This window comes from Neophocaena asiaeorientalis, unplaced genomic scaffold, assembly GCF_003031525.2.
Source record: "Neophocaena asiaeorientalis asiaeorientalis breed wild unplaced genomic scaffold, Neophocaena_asiaeorientalis_V1.1 scaffold51, whole genome shotgun sequence".
Lineage (NCBI taxonomy): Eukaryota > Metazoa > Chordata > Mammalia > Artiodactyla > Phocoenidae > Neophocaena > Neophocaena asiaeorientalis.
In genome coordinates this window covers 4,457,461-4,478,433 of record NW_020173335.1, presented here as the reverse complement: position 1 = coordinate 4,478,433, position 20,973 = coordinate 4,457,461, and the positions used below count along the sequence as shown (strand labels likewise).

Sequence of the window (20,973 nt, the reverse complement as noted above, 5' to 3'; positions counted from 1 at the left end):
ATGTCTGAGTAGTATTCCATCATATATATATACGTGACGTGTGTGTGTGTGTGTGTGTGTGTACACCACATCTTCTTTATCCATTCACACAGATGTTCTTAATTTCATCACCTTAGTTTCAAGTTCTCCGTGGTTCTTGCCTTACCGACATCTGGATGCAGCAGGGAAGGCTGTGCCCTGTGCAAGTTCGCACGGCCCGTGGGCACATGAGCTCAGACCTGAGTCTGCTTCCTCAGCCTTCTCTCCCGAGGGCAGCTGCCGCATGGGAGCAGGACCTACTCATCACTCTGTCCTCTTCCTTGCAGAACCTCGATGCCCTGCACGACCACCTTGCTACCATCTACCCGGGTATGCGGGCACCTTCCTTTAGGTGCACCGATGCAGAGAAGGGCAAAGGGCTTATCCTGCACTACTACTCAGAGAGGGAAGGCCTGCAGGACATTGTCATCGGGATCATTAAGACGGTAGCTCAGCAGATCCACGACACTGAAATAGACATGAAGGTAATGGTCAGTACCTGGGGCTCTTCTGGGCACACGTGACATGCGGGGTGTTAGAAAGGTGCTCTGAACGTGCCCCTGGTCAGCGCTGCTACTGGCGCTCAGCAGGGGTAGTACCAGCCGTAACACTGGCAGTCTTCTATATTTGGCTTGGAATGCATACACAGGGTAGTTTTTCCTTGTGGGAACAGATTTTTCTTTCTAATTATATATATTGCTCAAGGCAACGGGAAATTTAATTTGCATTTCCTGTGAGCTCACACTAGCTGGGAAGCAGGAGGACCTTTGTCTGGCTGAGCTGTGGCCTTCAGAATACAAAAAAAAACCCTGTAACATGGACATATTCTAAAATAATATGAGATGAAGTATTATTTTACTGGGTTTGTGTGTGTGTGTGGATTTTTTGGTCTGTCCCTGAAATGTGGTTTGAATATTTCATTTTTGTGGGCTAAAACCTTTGTTTTTTTTTTTTTTTTAAATTAGATCACTTGGTAAAAGAAACTGGTCTCAGACTTTAAAAAATGCGTTGCTGTTGATAATTCACACTGTCAGTTTTGAGTGATCATTTCAAGGTATTGATACAATAGCTGTGCAATGAAGGGAGCCATCATTTTTCCTTATTTCTATTCCAGAGTCGCTCCCAGGGAGCCATCATTTTTCCTTATTTCTAATCCAGAGTCGCTCCCAGGGAGCTGTGTTTTGTGTGCTCAGCCCCAAGAGACATTCTTCAGTGGCCCTAGGTTTGAGAAAAGTGGGCCGAGGGTACCCTATTTCGGTTTGCTTTCTTTATGGAAAATCTAATAGGCAGTGCTTTCTTAGATCTATAGTTACATTCTAACATGTGTGGGAAGCCCACACTTTAAGTACAGTATTACACAAATAGAAATTGTAACATTTAAATTGATTAATTTAGAAAAGTATGCCGTATATTTAATCTAGTAATGTCACATGAGATTTCACGGGTGTTTTTACTTTCAAGAGTTGGTGTCATTTTTTACGTGATCCCCAGGTGCATCCTTAGTTTCTCTACAACTAGAAAGTGGGAGTATGGATAGCGTAACATTATCAGATCCAGAGACATTTAAAAACTTGGGTCAAGGATTGAAATTCACCCGTGATTAGGAATCTCACTGGAATTCAATTAAAATTGTATACGCCTTTCATTTCCAGCTCTGGATCCTGACACCGAACTAACACTTCACTTATAGTACATGAGCCTGTATCACGGGGATTGTAAACACTGGGTCTGCTCTTGGTTTGTTCATTACGTAGCCATGCTGAGCAAGAAGTAAGGGCATAGAAACTTCAGGAAAGCAGCATAAACTGGGCACCCTTGGAAACCGCAGTTGCCATGGTTATTAGAGCCTTTGGTATGGGAGGTTGACAGCAGTAGCGCTCTGTATAATTATGGGGTTCACTTTATGCATCCCACTTACACAGTGTGGGTTGTCTTGTGACCTTCATTTATTCAAGTATTCCAATATAGATGTCTGAAATATTTGCATTTGGTAATTATATTTGGTATATTTAATGTTTTTCAAAGGCACTGTTTTAATTTCCTGAGGTATTCTTATGTTGAATCCCTAAGTTTAATAGGTCCAGAGCTACCAGACACTTTAACTACTTCAGGAATATTAGACCATGTCATGAAGGTGATATGCGAAGGAGAGGTTAAAAACATGATCAGAAAAGCTGTTCATTTCACTGATTTAACCAAGGCAAAGGGTGTAATTGAGGGATTCATTAGTAAATTTCGGTTGCATATAAGTCAGTTCTTCTAGCTGAAATGGAAACACAGCAGAACATCCAAATTTTAAGATTGTTTTGTTTTCTTTGTGAGACTTTAGGGAAATTAATCTTCGTGGGGCAGAATTTTCCAATCATAAGTAAGAATGCTAATCTTTCAGCAGTGTAGTAGGTTAGTGTGACAGGTTTAGTAGTAATATCCTGATCTCACCGTGAAACTACATTTGGGAAAACATATACAATAACGTCCATATTGATTGAGATTTGTTCTTAAGTGTCAGAGTTGGCTGCAGTGAACTAAGGAAAAAAGTGAAAAAGAGCAATGTTTTGCCTTCATTTAGCTGCAACTGAAGAAATATTCATTCAGCTGTTTCCCATTTTGATCTGGCCGCAATTTGAGATATGTTTTTTTCCCTTTATAAGAGGATGTGTTGGTTGAAGTTTCTTAAACTCGAAAGGAAAAATCTTTTTTAAAGCTTAATCATTTGTTTGCCTGTGAATAATATTTAGAAACGTAGTTATTCTTTAGAGAGCTTCGCTCGTGATCATGATTACTCCCATAAAGTCCTAGATTTGGAATTAAATCAAAAAAGGTAATTTGGGGAGGGGGGATTTTTATGCATTTTGTCGATCTGTTCTTCAGAAAGATTAGTCAAAATACCCCCATTAGTGGCATGTGAAATGACTCTTCTTCTGTATCCTACCTCATTTGGTACTGTAATTTTTATATACTTGCAGATCGATGGATTAAAAAAATGACATGGCATATTAAATACGTATTTCTGTCGTTTCATTTCCCTGTTTGTGCGTGTCATTTTTGATCATATTAAACATACCACTCTGTATGATGTGTAGGGCGTCTGCTGTACGTGTGCCTGGCTGAGGGGTGCTGAGCCCACCAGGACAAGGGGGTGCTTTCCCCCAAATTCTACCAAAGAGGCTGCATGGACCACTAGGGTACTCGTACCAGATGTGCTATCTTTCTGTGAATTTACTTAGTCTTCAGATTTCATAAATCAATGTCCAGCAGTAGCTTTCTATGTTAGGCGTGTATAGTGTTTACATATACTGAATTTTTAAAATTAGCCTGCTAAGTGAAGTTCTCATCACCAGTTTCTTAGGTATTGTAACTAAATGCAGACAGTTAACACCATTTCCCCTTTTGGCATCCAGGTTATTCAGCAAAGAAACGAAGAATGTGATCATACTCAATTTTTGATTGAAGAAAAAGAGTCAAAAGAAGAGGATTTTTATGAAGATCTTGACAGATTTGAAGAAAATGGTACCCAGGAATCACGCATCAGCCCATATACCTTCTGCAAAGCTTTTCCCTTTCACATCATATTCAACCGGGATCTCGTGGTCACTCAGTGTGGCAATGCCATCTACAGAGTCCTTCCCCAGGTAAGAGTACATCACACTCCCTTGGGGCCTGAGACAAAAGGCCACAAAGACACTGTCATTACAGGTGACCATTCATACCTTTAACCCTTTGCTTATGTATCAGGTAACGTGGAGCACACTGTACGTCACAGAAGTTCCGTAACGACACACTAAGTATGTTTCAGCATACTGCAGCTTTGCCTGGGACAGCTACTTATTTTTTTCGGTTTTAATCACAAGGGCAGTGGGAGAATTCTGTGGGAATAGTGTACTTGTTTTAATGAGGAAGTGAGTAACTTTCCAGTAACAATCAGTTTTCACTTAATTTATTCAACATGGAGCAAACAGTCACTGAATATCTACTGTCTGAAAATAACTTTCAAAATCAACCACTGACATTTGCAGGGAAAAGGAAGGAATTTAAAATACACCAAAGAGGAAAGCGATAGAGGTTACCGTGGGGTTTAGTAGAAAAAGCATCAAAGGACAGCAGTTGGGTGATGCCAGGAATGTACGTTTGACTTGTATTGTTATATTATCTTCTTATTCAGACCTGTTGTCAAGTCCTCTCTTCCTACTTTTTCTTTTCTCTCCGTTTCTGACTTTTGGAATTGCACATGACGTGTGTCTAGAGATACTTTTTGCCTGTAATTAAGGACTCTTAATTCAGGATGAACTCCCATGGGGTCTGGCATGAACCCGTAAATCTGGAGGCAGAACCATGTGTGGACCGGGCTGTTACGCTGCCTCTGCCTCTCCTCCATTGATGACCTTGACCGTGTCACGTCCCACTTGGCCTGCTTTCCCCTTGTTGTACTGTGAGGCTACACTTAGTGTAAGCAGTCACCCACTTTCCCTTTTATTGGTAATTAGCCGTCTCCCGATAAACTATGAGTGTCGTCGGTGGTTTTGCTATTTAAATTTCATTTTAGGCCGCGGACATCTAACACCTCATGCTACAATTTAAAAGCTAAGTTCCATTCTTTTCTCCAAAAATTCTCCTCTTGTTTAGATAAAAGCTCATATTTGAATATTCGTCCCCTGATTGCACGTTAGGTTTCATGTTCAGGCAACTACTGGACGTTCCTTTAGTTGCCAAGCTGCTTAGATGATGGTGTGAGTCCACAGTTGAGGTCACTTTCCTACAAAATAATTACGATTTTCTATGTTTAAGTGCTGTTGAGCTGGTCTGATCTAATAACTACTATCAGGTCATAAGAATTATTGACTAAGTATCCTTTTCTTTTCATCTGCATTTTAGCTCCAGCCTGGGACCTGCAGCCTCCTGTCTGTCTTCTCCCTGGTCCGTCCTCATATTGACATCAGTTTCCATGGGATCCTCTCACACATCAATACGGTCTTCGTATTGAGAAGCAAGGTAATTGAGATATTATTTCAGTACATGTGAGGAAGTAAGGTCTGTTACAGATTAGAAGTGTTCCACAGGGATAATTAGCTGCAAAAACATTCTGTGAGATGCAGAAGGTGTAGAGAGAGAAACACCAGAGCCCAAAGGGAGTCCCATTTCAAAGGCAACGGTGCTGATTTGGGGGTTACCCGTAGGGAAGTGGGACCCTCTCCTCTGGTTAGAATAAACGCGTGAGAGTTTGGAGAAGGCCTCGCCCAGGCTGCCCGGGTGCACACCATGAAACCAACACCTTTTACTCAATATACAGCTACAGACTCCTATTTTAGAAATCTGGGGAACTAATAAAGATTTTTTAAACTTCACCCAAAGCCGCTGGTTTGTTGTTCCCTGAATTGTCTGTTATTCTTCAGGGCATTTTTGTGGGGAAATACAAGTGATAACATTTTCATCCAGTTCATAGTTAGTGGTACCCAGATCTCGTAGTTTCTGTTCTTGGGGCTGGTGTAGCCAGAGTGTTCCAGAGGACAAAGCTCATCCTCCCTTCCACCCTCCACCTACAAAGGTCTTCCCCGCACCTACATCCTGTATTTGGAAGCAGCTGCTTCCAGCTGCTCTGTGCATGTAGGGGTGGGCACGGGGACACTGGGTCTGGTCTTTGCTAGAGCCTGGGATTACGTGCTGTGGCCATGGTGGAAAATCAGAAATAAGACTCACTGCAGCTTTCCATAAAGATGTGAAAGTAGCACAGCTACTGTCTTTCTGGGTTCGAAGGAAACAGTCAGTTGGCTTTTCTGCAGTGATGTAAGGCTGTCTGCTTGTTACCTGGCGGACTCTGGTGAAACGCCTCTCCTGTTCTACCTGGGCCGATGTCCTCCCTTACGGTTTGGTGGGAATGAGGTCTCTGTGTCCTTCTCGGCTGAGTCGTTAGGTAGAGACAAAGGCATGAGTGGACGGTTGTGTCTTGCCTTTTCCAGGAAGGGTTGTTGGATGTAGAGAAATCAGAGTGTGAGGATGAACTGACGGGCACTGAGATCAGCTGCTTACGGCTCAAGGGCCAGATGATCTACTTACCTGAAGCAGACAGCATACTTTTCCTGTGCTCACCAAGGTAATCACTTCGAGGTGAATTATAATAGATAGAAGTACCCATCTGACGCTAATGAAGGAGTCCAATATCTTTCTATTCAGTTGTTTCTACAAAGTATGCTTAGACTTCACAACTCTTCTTATACGCCTCTCTATAACAAGGATAACTTCATTGAACATTTGCAATAAACTCGGAAGCAGTCATGTCTTCTGTTTTGTTTGCCGTATCTTAGTCAATTTGCTGAGTGTTTATGCCATTAGATCAGGGGATACCTAATCTGAAGGTAGCTAACTCTGTAGCTTTGTACCTTCCAAAGACACATCATATGTCCATAAGCAAACCTATAAAGCATGTAATGCGATGGCAGAAATACATGGTTATATTTGGCACCAAGAAATTACTTTTCTAATGATTTCTGGATGTAAGCTATTTTATATTAAAACTATTTCACTACTTTAACTGAGATATACTATTCAAAATATAGTTTTAAGTTGACATTTATGTAAATAACGTTATTTATAATAAACATCAGGACTTCCCTGGTGGCGCAGTGGTTAAGAATCTGCCTGCCAATGCAGGGGACATGGGTTCGAGCCCTGGTCCGGGAAGATCCCACATGCCGCAGAGCAGCTAAGCACGTGAGCCACTACTGCTGAGCCTGTGCTCTAGAGCCTGTGAGCCACAGCTACTGAGCCCACATGCCACAACTACTGAAGTCCACGCGCCTAGAGCCCATGCTCCACAACAAGAGAAGCCACCGCAATGAGAAGCCCGCGCACTGCAACGAAGAGCAGCCCCTGCTCACCACAACTAGAGAAAGCCCACGCACAGCAACGAAGACCCAACGCAGCCAAAAACAAATTAATTAATTAATTAATTTAAAAAATAGATATAATAAACATTAGAGGGAAGTAAAACTGTAGGTTGGTATTTTCCCATCGCGACAAGCATTCTACTAGAAGATGCGTGGGAATTCAGAATAAGAAACACATATATAAATTTACTTGAGAGCAGGAGACATAGATAACTATAGAACTTGTTGTTAGGTGATATTTTGTGTATTTATAACTTTGTGCAGGCAAAATGTATGCACATTATTTAGTAACACTCAAGAAAGGATGTTTTGGTGGGCTGTTGATTAAAAATTGAGTTTAAAGTCCAATTGATCACTTTTCATTTAAAGATACTGTCTTAAAATTTCTGAAAAATCAAATGAATTTTGTAACACCTTCCTTGGAAATTATTAATATGGTATTAAAGACTCTATAAGACTAATTATAGGTTTTTCCCCTGAGAATATATATTACGAAAATAAAAGAGACAAAATTAGGGAATATAAACTCTTTATATTTTTTATTAATAAACTCCATTGATCTAACTATATATCTTCAACTGCTATAAATAAGTGTTCTTCCTTCTGCCTCTTTCCAAGTTGAGCATCAGTAGAATGACAGCTTCTCAATAAGGACAGTTTCTACTCATGGAGAGAAAGGTTTCTTTGGAAATAGAAGCAGGAAATTTAGAGTCTACTTGCTAATCACCATATGTAGAAATTGGCTACATAGTGACACACTCACCCGTTGTCATATGGGACCTGCTCATGTGTATAGAGAAACCAGTACTCACACGAAATGAGATCAACTGAAAGCAGTTTTACTTACAAAATAAATAACCCCAAGAGGAAAACAGTTACTGGCACAAAAACAGAAATATAGATCAATGGAACAAGATAGAAAGCCCAGAGATAAACCCACGCACATATGGTCACCTTATCATTGATAAAGGGGGCAGGAGTATACAGTGGAGAAAAAATAGCCTCTTCAATAAGTGGTGCTGGGAAACCTGGACAGCTACATGTAAAAGAATGAAATGAGAACACTTCCTAACACCATACACAAAAGTAAACTCCAAATGGATTAGAGACCTAAATGTAGGACCAGACAGTATAAAACTCTGAGAGGAAAACATATGCAGAACACTCTATGACATAAATCACAGCAAGATCCTTTTTGATCCTAGAGAAATGGAAATGGAGGCAAAAATAAACAAATGGGACCTAATGAAACTTAAAAGCATTTGCATAGCAAAGGAAACCATAAACAAGACTAGAAGACAGCCCCTCAGAATGGGAGAAAATATTTGCAAACGAAGCAACTGACAAGGGATTAACCTCCAAAATTTACAAGCAGCTCATGCAGCTCAATATCAAAAAAACAAACAACCCAATCCAAAAATGGGCAGAGACCTAAATAGACATTTCTCTAAAGAAGATACAGATCGCCAACAAACACATGAGAGGATGCTCAACATCACTAATCATTAGAGAAATGCAAATCAAAACTACAATGAGGTATATAACCTCACACCAGTCAGAATGGCCATCATCAAAAAATGTACAAACAAATGCTGGAGAGGGTATGGAGAAAAGGGAACCCTCCTGCACTGTTAGTGGGAGTGTAAATTGATACAGCCACTATGGAGAACAGTATTGAGGTTCCTTAAGAAACTAAAAATAGAACTACCATATGACCCAGCAATTCCACTGCTGGGCATATACCCTGAGAAAACCATAATTCCAAGAGTCATGTACAACAGTGTTCATTGCAGCTCTATTTACAATAGCCAGGACATGGAAGCAACTTAAATGTCCATCAACAAACAGATGGATAAAGAAGATGTGGCACGTACATACAATGGAATATTACTCAGCCATAAAAAGAAATGAAATTGAGTTATTTGTAGTGAGGTGGATGGACCTAGAGTCTGTCATACAGAGTGAAGTCAGAAAGAGAAAAACAAATACCGTATGAAAACACATATATATGGAATCTAAAAAAAAAACAAAATGGTTCTGAAGAACCCAGGGGCAGGACAGGAATAAAGACGCAGATGTAGAGAATGGACTTGAGGACACAGGGAGGGGGAAGGTAAGCTGGGATGAAGTGAGAGAGTGGCATGGACATACATACACTACCAAATGTAAAATAGATAGCTAGTGGGAAGCAGCCACATAGCACAGGGAGATCAGCTCGGTGCTTTGTGACCACCTAGAGGTCTACATAGAGGGGTGGGGTAGAGAGGGTGGGAGGGAGATGTAAGAGGGAGGGGATATGGGGATATAAGTATACATATAACTGATTCCCTTTGTTATACAGCAGAAACTAACACACCATTGTAAAACAATTATATTCCCATAAAGATGTTAAGAAAAAAACAGGAAAAAAAATAGCTCATTAAAATAATAATAAATATGTTTTGAGAACAATGAGACATAAATTAAGTTTTCTCACTCAGTATGAGCATTTTAACCCTTCATTTTCATTTTACAGTTATAGTCATTTTTCCTCTGCTCACTGGCAGGTCTTGTAAACCATTTGGTGGATGATCTGGCCTCTTTCCTGAAGGGTGTGTGTCAATAGTAAACTGATCATTTTATTTTTCTTTATTAGCATGCTAATTTTTGCTTTGATTTATGGACATTTCTGCTGAGAATATATCGCAGGGAAACATTTTATTAATCCCAATTTCTTTAGTAAAGTCTCAACACAGTTATGTCATTTTAGAGAAGTTATTATGCACAACTAGAAATAATTACTTTGCATTTAAAGAATTCAAACCAAGAATGTACCCTTCAGACATTTTAACCAAATACTAAATTTTTTTAAAAGTCAACTTTTTACTGGTAGATCTTCACCGAATCAATAAATATCACGTTGTTCTAAGAATGACTTAAGTTACGAAGATGCATCAAATTCAGCAAGAGCAAATACTGTTTCAAATAAATGAGAAAATTTGTCAAAGAAAATAAGAGTAGTAGAAGAAATTAGAGCCAGAAATAAGAGTAGAATAGAAAGTGCATGTTAGAAAGTCATGAGTACAGAGAAGTCATGTTGAAGATGGGTCATAAATCAGGTTGTAAACCTTTCATCATTGTCTGTGAAAGAGAAGATACCTAGTTACGTCATAGAACCCCTAAGGCAACAATGAACTAGCTTCTCAGAAGAAACACTGTTATCCTTGTTAAAGAGAGGAAAGATAACGTTTTCTTCATCTCTTCATAATGAGGGAAAACTGTGGCAATAATAAGTAACAGACTTGTGTTCAAAACCCGAGCGGGTTTCGTAGGGCAGTTTTTCACATTATCTTTTAATTTAGGCTGATGGCGTTAGAAAGTGCCATTTGGCAAAACTGCATGTCAAGTTCACTGCTCTTTTGACATGTTTAAATATTGAGAAGAATGAAGCACATTCCTCTCGCTTTTCTCCAAATTTTCTTCCGCCTGACCTGCTGAATGGCAGGCGGCGGGATTAGACTCCTGGACAGGAGCCAGGGCAGTGTTACCGTGGGGACCCTGGGGACTGACAGTGCCTCCTTCTCCCTGTGACAGTGTCATGAACCTGGACGACCTGACCCGGCGAGGGCTGTACCTGAGCGACATCCCCCTGCACGACGCCACGCGGGACCTCGTGCTGCTGGGGGAGCAGTTCCGAGAGGAGTACAAGCTGACCCAGGAGCTGGAAATCCTCACGGACAGGCTGCAGCTCACACTGCGTGCCCTGGAGGATGAAAAGAAGAAGACAGACACGTAAGCACGTGCCCTGTGCTTAAAGAGGGCGGGCAGGGCTGGCAGGGCTGGCCTGCGTGGTAGCCGGTGGCCCTGCCCGTAGTTAAGACTGACCGTCAGGCTGCTCGCTGCGCAGCAGGCCCGTAAATCCAGACACAGGTTGCTGGGGCAAGGAACAGCGATCGTAGTCGGAAAGACGGCAGACCCAGAAGATGGCGGGCTCGTGTCCCAAACGACCATCTGGCCTTAGTTAGAATTCTCGCGCTCCTTTTGTACTAAAAGGGGCAGGACCAGCCGAAGGGGGTGGGACCAGCCAAAGGGGCGGGGCTAAAGCCAGAGGTGGGTGGGACCCGCCAAAGGGGCGGGGCTAAAGCTAAGCACTTCCTGGTTCCTGGCGGCGTCTGGGGCTGGGAGGTGTGAATGTCTTCCTTCCTGCGGCCGCTCCCTGGTGAACCTGGTTAGGCTGTTTCCTGGGAGCTAAACAAAGGTATTTAGCTTAAGGCTCATGACCTGGGGAGCAGGGTTCCCAGAGATGGGCCATCGTGTACAATTTAATCTGATAAGCAACACGCCGTTAGCGATTAGCTTGTCATAGAACACAGAGGTTCTTCCCTATAACAAGACTCCGAGGCGCGGGACCTGCCGTAGGTCTGGAGTCCTAGGTAAAACTCTAACACATCACTTCAACAGAAGTTATGCACACAGAAATCAGTCAGTCCTGATAGTGATTTTACAAACCGCGCTGGAAGAATGTACGCTAAAGCACGTCTCTGGAAATCATTAGAAGAAGAATTCAAGTGCATTCAAGTCCAGCTACCCGTTCATCGGCTTCTTCACACAAGAGGTGTACCGAGCCTCCTCTAGGTGCCAGGGCTGCCCAGGTGCTGGGGGACACAGAACACTGAACTTAGATTTGGCCATTATATTTTAAAAGCCTTCTGTTCTTGGACTCCAAATTATTTTTGAGTTCGGCAGGTGTGAGTCTGACAGACTGTAGTGTCATCTGTGATGACAGCAGTTGCATCTGTAATTTGATACATGAACAAAGGTATCAAAACACAAAACTGTTATTTTTCTACGAATGGTGGATTAAATTATGAACTACTGGGCAAGTAACATTTAAGATAATGTTTCGTTTTCAAGTAATTCATTTAAACAAATACACATCGTGCATACTGCTTGGCCTTGCTTGAGTATATTAATTAAAATCAATCCAAAGCATGCAATCACTGACTTTCGTAAGATAATTTTTCCGGTGGTCTTGCGTGTTCATTTTTAACGTTTGTATAATAGGAAGCTGTCTTGGAGAATTGACCTCATCTTCCTTCGTGTAAGAACTGTGTCACTCTACTTGACACCATAGGGTTGGTAACAGCACCACTTCCTGTCCTTTTCTTGCATTGATGTGTGTGTGTGTTGCCTATGGTTGGATGCTGTGCCCACAGGTAAACACATCAATTAACTGTTTATTGGCAGCTTAGATGGACAGAGAATCCACGTAAATGTCTGTCGTCATCCCTAGCTTCTTCCTGCCCTTCTCCTACTTTGTATAATGAAGCTGAAAACTAGTTTCTTCGACACCACTTTACTTTCCTCACGGCCCTGAAGGGAACCCCTTAAGCGTTCCAGGTATTTGGCAAATTTCCAAAAGTGTGTGGGATGAGGTGGGCCAGTCAAATTCCTCCTGCTGCTCGAGAAACAACTCAAAATGTGTATTTATCATCTGTGGTACAGCTTCCACCATGAAAGGTAACACATTTTATGGAGCTTGTGAGATAGCACTTAGCACCAAGGCTCACAGTCACCTGCCTTTGTAAGTCTGAGTTACTCGGACCCTGCTCTGCCTGTTATATTAGAAAACCACCAAGGTTTCCATCTTCGTTGGTGTTTGGTTTTCCAGGTGATTTAATTATAAACATTTACTAGGAATTTTTGTTGAAATGAAGTAGTTGTACTGGTCACATTTAATATTCAAATACAGCTTTAAAATGTTGTATAAAATGTTCTCTGTTTGAAAGTGAAAAGTGAAACACTGAATAAATTCCACTAAAGGCAGCGAAAAAATGACACCTCTGTGCCTTAACCTTGGCCCCGGTGCCATCTGGCTTAGGGAGGAAGAGGCTCAGAGGTGGTGGCTCCTCCTGTTCGCCGTCACGTCAAGGAACCGCAGGTCTGCGTGCTTCCGCCTCTCTGGTCAGCTCTCCCCCCTCCCGTGTGCTCACCACTCTCCCTGCTCCCCAGGGCCCCTGGTCCCGTCGGCGTGGTCTCAGAATTGTCAACGGAAGTAGGATCTTTTCTTGCCTAGGCCAATTTCTACCTGCTTTATCCGTTTCTTCCATGAAGGAGTGAGGCAGGAATGAAACAGAAAAATCTGCCCTTTCTTCCTTCCTTCCTTTCTTTCTTTCATTGAAGTCTAGTTGATTTACAATGTGTGTTAGTTTCAGGTGCACAGCACAGTGAATCCGTTATATATACGTAATCTTTTTCAGATTCTTTTTTGTTAGAGGTTTTACAGGATATTGAGTAGACTTCCCTGAGCTGTACAGTAGGTCCTTGTTGGGGAAATCTGCTTTTCACGTCAGATGACAAACGTTGAGGCAGATGGCTTATCCCTGAGAGGTGAACGTATCCCTGGTTTTGTGGGATCCAAACAGTGCTGAGTGCTTGAATGGCTTCTTTCATCCTGTGAATATCCCAGCAGGAGCGTCGACACACAAGACCACGCAAGACAACTTCGACTTCCCGGTGTCAGTCCTCTGTTTTGTCTGTCTGTTTTGTTTGGCTTATTTTGATTTGCTTTGAATTGGTTTGGATTTGGGGATGTTCTATGGGATTAAAACAAACCAATTATTTATATTTTCTCGACTTGACTTACAAAGATGGCTAATAGCGGGTGTCCTGTCAGAACCCAAGCCTGCACAGCGCACATGGCATTGAAGTCTACGAAGTGGGCCGGAGAGGCACTGAAGCTGCTCTCAGCATCTCTCACTGTGGCTTTGTCCTCACCCCTCTGGGCAGGTTGCTGTACTCTGTCCTTCCTCCGTCCGTGGCCAACGAGCTGAGGCACAAGCGTCCGGTGCCCGCGAAGAGGTACGACAACGTGACCATCCTCTTCAGCGGCATCGTGGGCTTCAACGCCTTCTGCAGCAAGCATGCGTCTGGGGAAGGGGCCATGAAGATTGTCAACCTCCTCAACGACCTGTATACCAGATTCGACACTCTGACAGATTCCCGGAAAAATCCATTTGTTTACAAGGCAAGTCCAGGTCCTGTCCTAATGCAGTGCCATTCATGATTCTGAATTTTCAAGCCGTGGCTTCCAGAGGCACTGCAGTCACCATTCCCTGACTGTAGCCCTGCACGCTTGGTACGGGCAGCTCTCATGCCTTCATTATTTACCATTTTCTTAAATAATTACCTCTCGTTCTAAAACATTCTCTTCCTTGTAACCCAAATGAATGGAACAGACGATTCCCTAGTTAAAATAAAATGTTAAATCCGTGCAGGTGGTTTATCACACGTAATATAAACATGGCATTCGTGTCATTGGTCTGCAAGCGACATTTTTACTGAAAGGTAAAAGTGATTTGCACAGTAAAGAAGCCATGGAGCATAGAAGGGGACTCAGACCTGCTTCTAGATAACATCAGCTTGAAGGGAAAGGTTTATAAGGCATTTCTGCCCTTGGTTTCAGTCAGTAACAAATATAATATTGGAAAAATGAAGTCAGTGGAATATTGCTTCGTAAGGGCAAGAATGTGAACTAAACCACCCCCAGGCATCTGGAGTCATGGAAGTGCCACAAGGACTATTTATTTTTTAGTCTTTTTCCGAGGAACAGTGTAACACTTGGTGAGCACATCATACAAATCAGTGGTTAATGACCAGGGTAAATCACTGAACTGGGGGCAGTGGAGCTTTGGCCCATCCAACCATCAGCGTTTTAAGGGGAAACAGGGTAGTAAATTGTTCTACTGGGTAGTAAGCATATCTGAGCTGAGAAACTGGGACTTAACTAGAGGAAAAATAATGCCTGTAATCAGACTCCAAGTGCCAGATGTGTACATTTCAAATAATGACGTTCCTTCTCGTTGGAGTTGAAGGTATCAGAATTTTAAGAGATTCAGGGGAGGAAAGTTGAAAGTTATTGATAGCAATTGGAAGAACATGTTTTGTGTAAGGGTAGCAAGTGAAACAGTCGTGTTTGTACTGACCCATCTGTGCCCTGCCAGGTGGAAACGGTCGGCGATAAGTACATGACGGTGAGTGGCTTACCAGAGCCCTGCATCCACCATGCACGTTCCATTTGCCACCTGGCTTTGGACATGATGGAAATTGCCGGCCAGGTCCAGGTAGATGGCGAATCTGTTCAGGTTAGTAGATAAAACAGATATTATAATGGTAGTAATAGACCTTTTGGACAACCGATTCATATTCTTGACCAGCTAATCATTAATTATGTACAAGGAATAACATCCTGACAACAAAGACTAAGATTTTTAATGTGTTTTTAATTGAAGTATAATTTACAATGTTGTGTTTCTACTGTACAGAAAAGTGGTTCAGTTACACATATATAACGTGTATTCTTTTTCATGTTCTTTTCCATTATGGTTTAATACAGGATATTGAATATAGTTCCCTGTGCCATACTATAGATCCTTGTTGGTTATTTATTTTATATAGAGTTGTGTGTGTATGTTAATCCCAAACTCCTCCTGATTTATCCTCCCTCTCCCTTTTCTCTTTGGTAACCATATATCTGTTCTCTGTGTCTGTGAATCTGTTTGTGTTTTGTAGATATGTTCATCTGTGTCGTATTTTAGATTCCACATATAGGTGATATCACATGATATCTGTCTTTGTCTGACTTCCTTCACTGAGTATGATAATGTCTGGGTCCATCCATGTTGCTGCAGACGGCATTATTTCATTCTTTTTTATGGCTGAGTGATATTCCATTGCATATATGCACCATATCTTCTTTATCCATCCTTCAGTGGACACTTAGGTTGCTTCCATGTCTTGGCTATTGTGAATAGTGCTGCAGTGAACACTGGGGTGCATGTATCTTTTCAAATTATAGTTTTCTCCAGGTATATGCCCAGGAGTGGGGTTGCTGGATATGACAGCTCTACTTTTAGTTTTTTTAAGGAACCTCCGTACTGTTCTCCATGGTGGCTGCACCCGTTTACATTCCCACCACCAGTGCAGGAGGGTTCCCTTTTCTTCACACCCTCTCCAGCATTTGTTATTTGTAGACTTTTTAATGATGGCTGTTCTGACTGGAGTGAGGTGATACCTCGTTGCAATCTTGAGTTGCATTTCTCTAGTAATTAGCGATGTTGAGCATCTTTTCTTGTGCCTTTTGGCCATCTGTATAAACAAAGACTCATATTGTATTGAACCCATTGTATTACATTCTTCCATAGAAATGGGAAACCTGTCCACCTGTGTGAAATCTTCTTTATTCCATGTACTGAAAGTCATGAGGATGAATTAAAAACCCCTGTCCCTTCGGGTTTATTTTTTAAAATCTTTTTCCTGTGTCTCATGTAAGTTGCCAGATTCACATCTTTGAAAGCTTCAAACTTGACAAAAAGAATGTTTCTCTTGAAAGATTTCTGTGAGGGTTTTTGTCTGTAATATGCTTGGAGTTCTAGAGAATTCTTACGATTTTTATATGATGACTGCATTATTCTTTAATATAGAGTAAGCAATCATTCATAGTATTGAATTTATTAAGGCAGAGCTTTGATTTCTGCAGATAACAATAGGGGTTCACACAGGGGAGGTAGTCACCGGTGTCATAGGACAGAGGATGCCTCGCTATTGTCTTTTTGGAAATACTGTCAACCTCACAAGCCGAACAGAAACCACTGGACAAAAAGGAAAAATAAATGTGTCTGAATATACATACAGGTAAGAGACACATCTAGGTATTTACTGATTTGAAAAATGTCTCTTTGCATGTGTTTTAATTCCCTGGGTGCTTTTATTACCTTTAACATTTATCACCTCTGCTCTTAAGATTATTTATTATTTATTTGAGAAGATGGTGTCATTATTTCCAATTTAAGTGATTCTTCACCATCTTGGAAGTTTCTCCCATGATCATTGTTACTAAAACCTCAAGGTACCTTTAAATAGCTTTGGTGTGTGTCATTTTCTCTGTGCAGCCATACTCCACGCTTCTCTCCCTGTTCCCTGTCCCCTTTAGATGTCTCATGACACCAGAAAATTCAGACCCACAATTCCATTTGGAGCACAGAGGCCCAGTGTCCATGAAGGGCAAAAAAGAGCCAATGCAAGTTTGGTTTCTATCCAGAAAAATTACGGGAACAGAGGTATGACTCATCAGAGTGTAATTCCTTTTTTAAGACAGACTATAAACATGGGAGCTAAATCATAATCACTGAAAACACGTTTCATTTGCAAAGAATTCTTGCTTACGCGAACTCTTCAGTGGAGCAGCAGAGATACTGAACCGTTAGTGAGCCGGTTAGAGCAATACAGACTTCTTAACGGGGACTTTACAGTGGCTGATGTTGTCCTCTAATGAGATTAAAACTGAAGCAGTAGACGGAGGAGACCTGGTTTTGGTTGTTCCTCCACAATCTGGCTCAGACCCAGCTGGGGAGTGGGCGGTGAGGGGCGCCCCCGGGCCCTCCCCAGCGCCCTCAGCTGTTGTGAGGGCACCACCAGGGCCAAGACAGGGCCGCCTTCACGGGAGGTTTCCTAACCATGACGCTCCGGCTCCTTGTAAGGGCCACGCTGTCACCTCGGGGGCCTCAGAACTCTGGGGTTCGCTCGGTGGTCCTGTGACCCAGGGTGGCTCGTGACACCGAGGTCCTGCCAGCCTTGCCCCCTCCCAGTGGGTTGCATCAGGAACAAGTCTGATGCTTTGTTCCCCGCTGATGCGCTGGTTCTTTAGGCAGGGGGAGACTCCTTGACTATATGTCTTTTCCTGGATGTACACATTCGTTATAAATACGTTTAGAGTAGAAGTTCTAAAAGGAATGGAATGCCACGTTCTAAAATACTTCTCTTCATCTTCTCTTCACTGTTTTCATCTCTGGTGCTAGCTTGCTTCCCAATGTTCTGATAAATTAGCTTCCCGCCAGCATCGCTCATTTGACTTGGGTGCTTCCGTCTCATCCAGCGTGATGCTGGGAATGACTGAGAAAAACTGTAGATACGAATGCAGATCAAATTTTATTTCAAAAGAGGACGAAAATCTTTTGGGAGTCCTACAAGCTTTATTATCACTGAAAATTAATACCCTATTTTTTCCACTTTGTAAAGGAAACAAAGCAGGATGACAACTGAATCTTGGACCTTGAGGTGAAGAGGATGGGGTGAGGTCCAGTCTTCCCCTGACTCCTGCCAAGCCTGGGAGCAGTCATTCCCTTGGTCCTTTTCCATTTCCCCAAGCCTTTCTCCTGGTTATCTCTTTCCTTATTCATTATTCAGCTTTAGCTCTGCTTGTGAGTATTTTCAAGGTTTAGTATATTATCTGAAGTTTGGCTTCGTGTGGGTGATGTGAGCTTCACATGTCTTAAAATCTACTACAAGCATCACCTAACATGGTGACTTGCAAGTAGTAGACACCCAATAAATATTTGTTGAATTTAATTAAATGAAACAGAACAGTATCTGGCCATGTGTCTACATCTATATCTCTATCTATATACACACACACCCCATGGTTTTCCAAATCTGTTCCGTGCTCTCTCTCTCTATATGTATATGTATATTTTAATGACTATAACATATAAAAAAGTTTTGTCATGTTGGTGTATATCATTATAGAAATCATTTTCTAAAGGAGTGAATTCAGAATTTTAGGGAAAAAATGCAATTTACTTTCAGACTCCCCAAATAAGAATTAATATATCGTGCTAAGAAAATACTCACCGTTTTGAATTATGCTAACTTTCCTTCAGAAATAGAGAACGCACATTTCTGTCATTAAACTATTGGGTTATTCATTCAGATCACGTGGCAATTATAATTCCTCTAAAATGCTGTCGTTTGCATTGTGCCCCTTGTGTAATTGTAAGTCTCACTACTCCCATGCAGCTGTTAAAGCGGCACTGTTTCACAATGAGCTATTGCGTTAGTTTGGGGTAAACATTAGGGGCTCTGACCACATCCAAGGAAAAAGCTGGAAGCGTGGCTGGGGTGTTCCTGTTCGTCAGAGCCCCTGCTGGCCCTTTATTCCCAGAAATTAGCTCCTTTTTCTTAGCTTACAAGAATGTGACTATACCCAGGGCATCGTGTTCAGAAGACCTACTTTAATTCCAACATAGAACGCATTCCTGTTGGACTCGTTAGCCTGTCATCCTTCAGTATCTCTGATAATTTATTAACATCTATCTTTATAAAATATAGTACAGTTAGTTTTGTGTAAAAATGTTTGTCTTTAAATTTAGCATTTCCTATCAGCACATTGATATTTGTGTAAAGTGTTCCGTGTTCATGTGTAAGAGATCCTGCAATAAGTTATTTTTTCCACTTGTCTCTAGACAGTTTTTAATTCAATAAAAATGAAATGGATAGTCTTGTCGGTCATTTGATTGCCTAGTGCCATTTTTGGAATACATCTTGTCACTTTGCCTGTTACAGGCTTTCATTTTGATTCCCTGCTGTTAGGATAAAGCTGAATGGTCCCTCTTCATCAGGCCCATTCCCAGATGGTATTTTTCTCCAATGACAGCGGCAAGACCAGCCTTGGCAGGGGTCGGGGGGATATATGCACAGATACGTGTGAAGTGACACTGACGAGCTCCCGGCATTTTAGGGGTGAAAGACACGTACAAATAGCCAAACCGTCTGATATTCGTAGCGATGAAACATGTTCAAGACACAGAAAGAATACTCAGAGCGTGAGAAACAAGAGGACGGAAGTGGGGTGGGAAGAAGGCGGCGGGAGACCAGCTGGGTTTTGTGATGGTTTTGTCTGAAGGTAAATTAATGCGCCCCTTGGAGAAGCCTGCTCTCAGTGCCTCTGGGTCCCATCTGTTCAGCCCTTCTGGGTAGCACCAATAGAACCAAATGTTATGGAAAGGTAAGTTTCTCAGCTTGATTTGAGGGTAATATGTACATGTTTTTAAACTTCTACAGAAGAATAGCAGTTTATACCCACGCACAAATATATTTCAGAACCAGTTCGTTATCTCATTTTACTTAAATCTTGATTGACTCACCAGATGACATGTTCTGCCTCTTCGTCATGGAAGGTGTGACGTTGTGGTTTGTGATAAGAGGTGTATACGTTTGGTCTTAGCCCCCGTCCCCTTCTGGCTCGGAGCTCCTACAACTCCAGGAATTTCCTAAGTGATGAAAATGACAAAGGTGTCTTTCATCATGTTAGTGACGTGACTCGGGGCCTGCACTGGGTTGCGGGGAGCTTGTTGCCAGGTGAACCGACCTGGAGTTCAGAGGGTGGGAACTTTTAGTCCCACCCTGACCCGCGTCTCCTGGGAAGGGAGAGGGCCTGGAGGTTAAATGCTTGCCAGCAGCCAGTGATCTCATCAAGTGGGCCTGTGTGATGACGCCTCCAGAAAAGCCCAGAGGTCGAAGAGCTTCCGGGTTGGTGGACACGGGGCGAGGCAGGGGTGGGCCTGAAGCTCTGCGTGTCTCCCATCTGGCTGTTCTGAGTCACATCCTCTTGTAATTACAAGGCAGCTAGTAAGTAAAATGGGTCCCTCGGTTTGTGTTTCTAGCAGGGAACCTTGGGTCTGCAGCCGGTTGGTCGCAAGCGCGGGTGACCACCTGGCCTTGCTTTGGTCTCCAAGTGGGTACGTATTGTAGGGCTGAGCCCTGAACTTGAGGAATCAGAGGCGATCTTGGCGTAGATGGTGTCAGAACTGAGCTGCATTGTAGGACACCCGGCCGGAGTCCTGAGAGTTGCTCTGTGGTGGGGAAAACACCCCACACTGTAAATGGGTGCATATTCTTACAGGGGAAGAAAAGAGTCACGTCTCTGCTCACCATTAAGTAGGTTTCTCTTTGCAGCCTCGCTGCCGGCTGTTAGGACCGCTAGCGGGCAGGAGAGGGGGCAGTGCAGAATCGAAGGGGGTGCGGGCGGAGCGGGGAGGGGAAGGACACGGGGCTCTCGTAGTAGGAAGCGCCGCTGGCGTGTCTCGGCTCCGGACCGAAGGCCGCTCCCTGCGTGCAATCTGGAGTTCATCCCTCCCACTGTCCCCTACGGTCAAAGGAACGTCATGAAAGTATTTTTACGCCATTCTGACCGTTTGTGTAGCGGGCAATCTACTCCCATGCACCATGTTCAGAAATTTCACCCACATTTTTCCTGCTG

At 42.6% G+C, this 20,973-nt stretch overlaps 1 protein-coding gene across 2 annotated transcripts in view; it reads left to right on the top strand.

Annotated features, from left to right (window-relative positions):
- The window catches only part of GUCY1B1 (guanylate cyclase 1 soluble subunit beta 1), a 46,398-nt gene extending 27,175 nt beyond the window's left edge, over nt 1-19,223 (top strand). For both annotated transcript variants that reach the window (XM_024746181.1, XM_024746182.1), the window contains 10 exons: nt 306-503; nt 3,420-3,650; nt 4,891-5,007; nt 5,973-6,106; nt 10,473-10,670; nt 13,668-13,905; nt 14,882-15,022; nt 16,417-16,571; nt 16,870-16,996; nt 17,955-19,223. In XM_024746181.1, the coding sequence (XP_024601949.1) occupies nt 306-503; nt 3,420-3,650; nt 4,891-5,007; nt 5,973-6,106; nt 10,473-10,670; nt 13,668-13,905; nt 14,882-15,022; nt 16,417-16,571; nt 16,870-16,996; nt 17,955-17,978 (1,563 nt within the window). In that variant the 3' untranslated portion in view covers nt 17,979-19,223. The remainder of the gene's footprint in view (nt 1-305; nt 504-3,419; nt 3,651-4,890; nt 5,008-5,972; nt 6,107-10,472; nt 10,671-13,667; nt 13,906-14,881; nt 15,023-16,416; nt 16,572-16,869; nt 16,997-17,954) is intronic.
- Nucleotides 19,224-20,973: the final 1,750 nt, after the last annotated feature.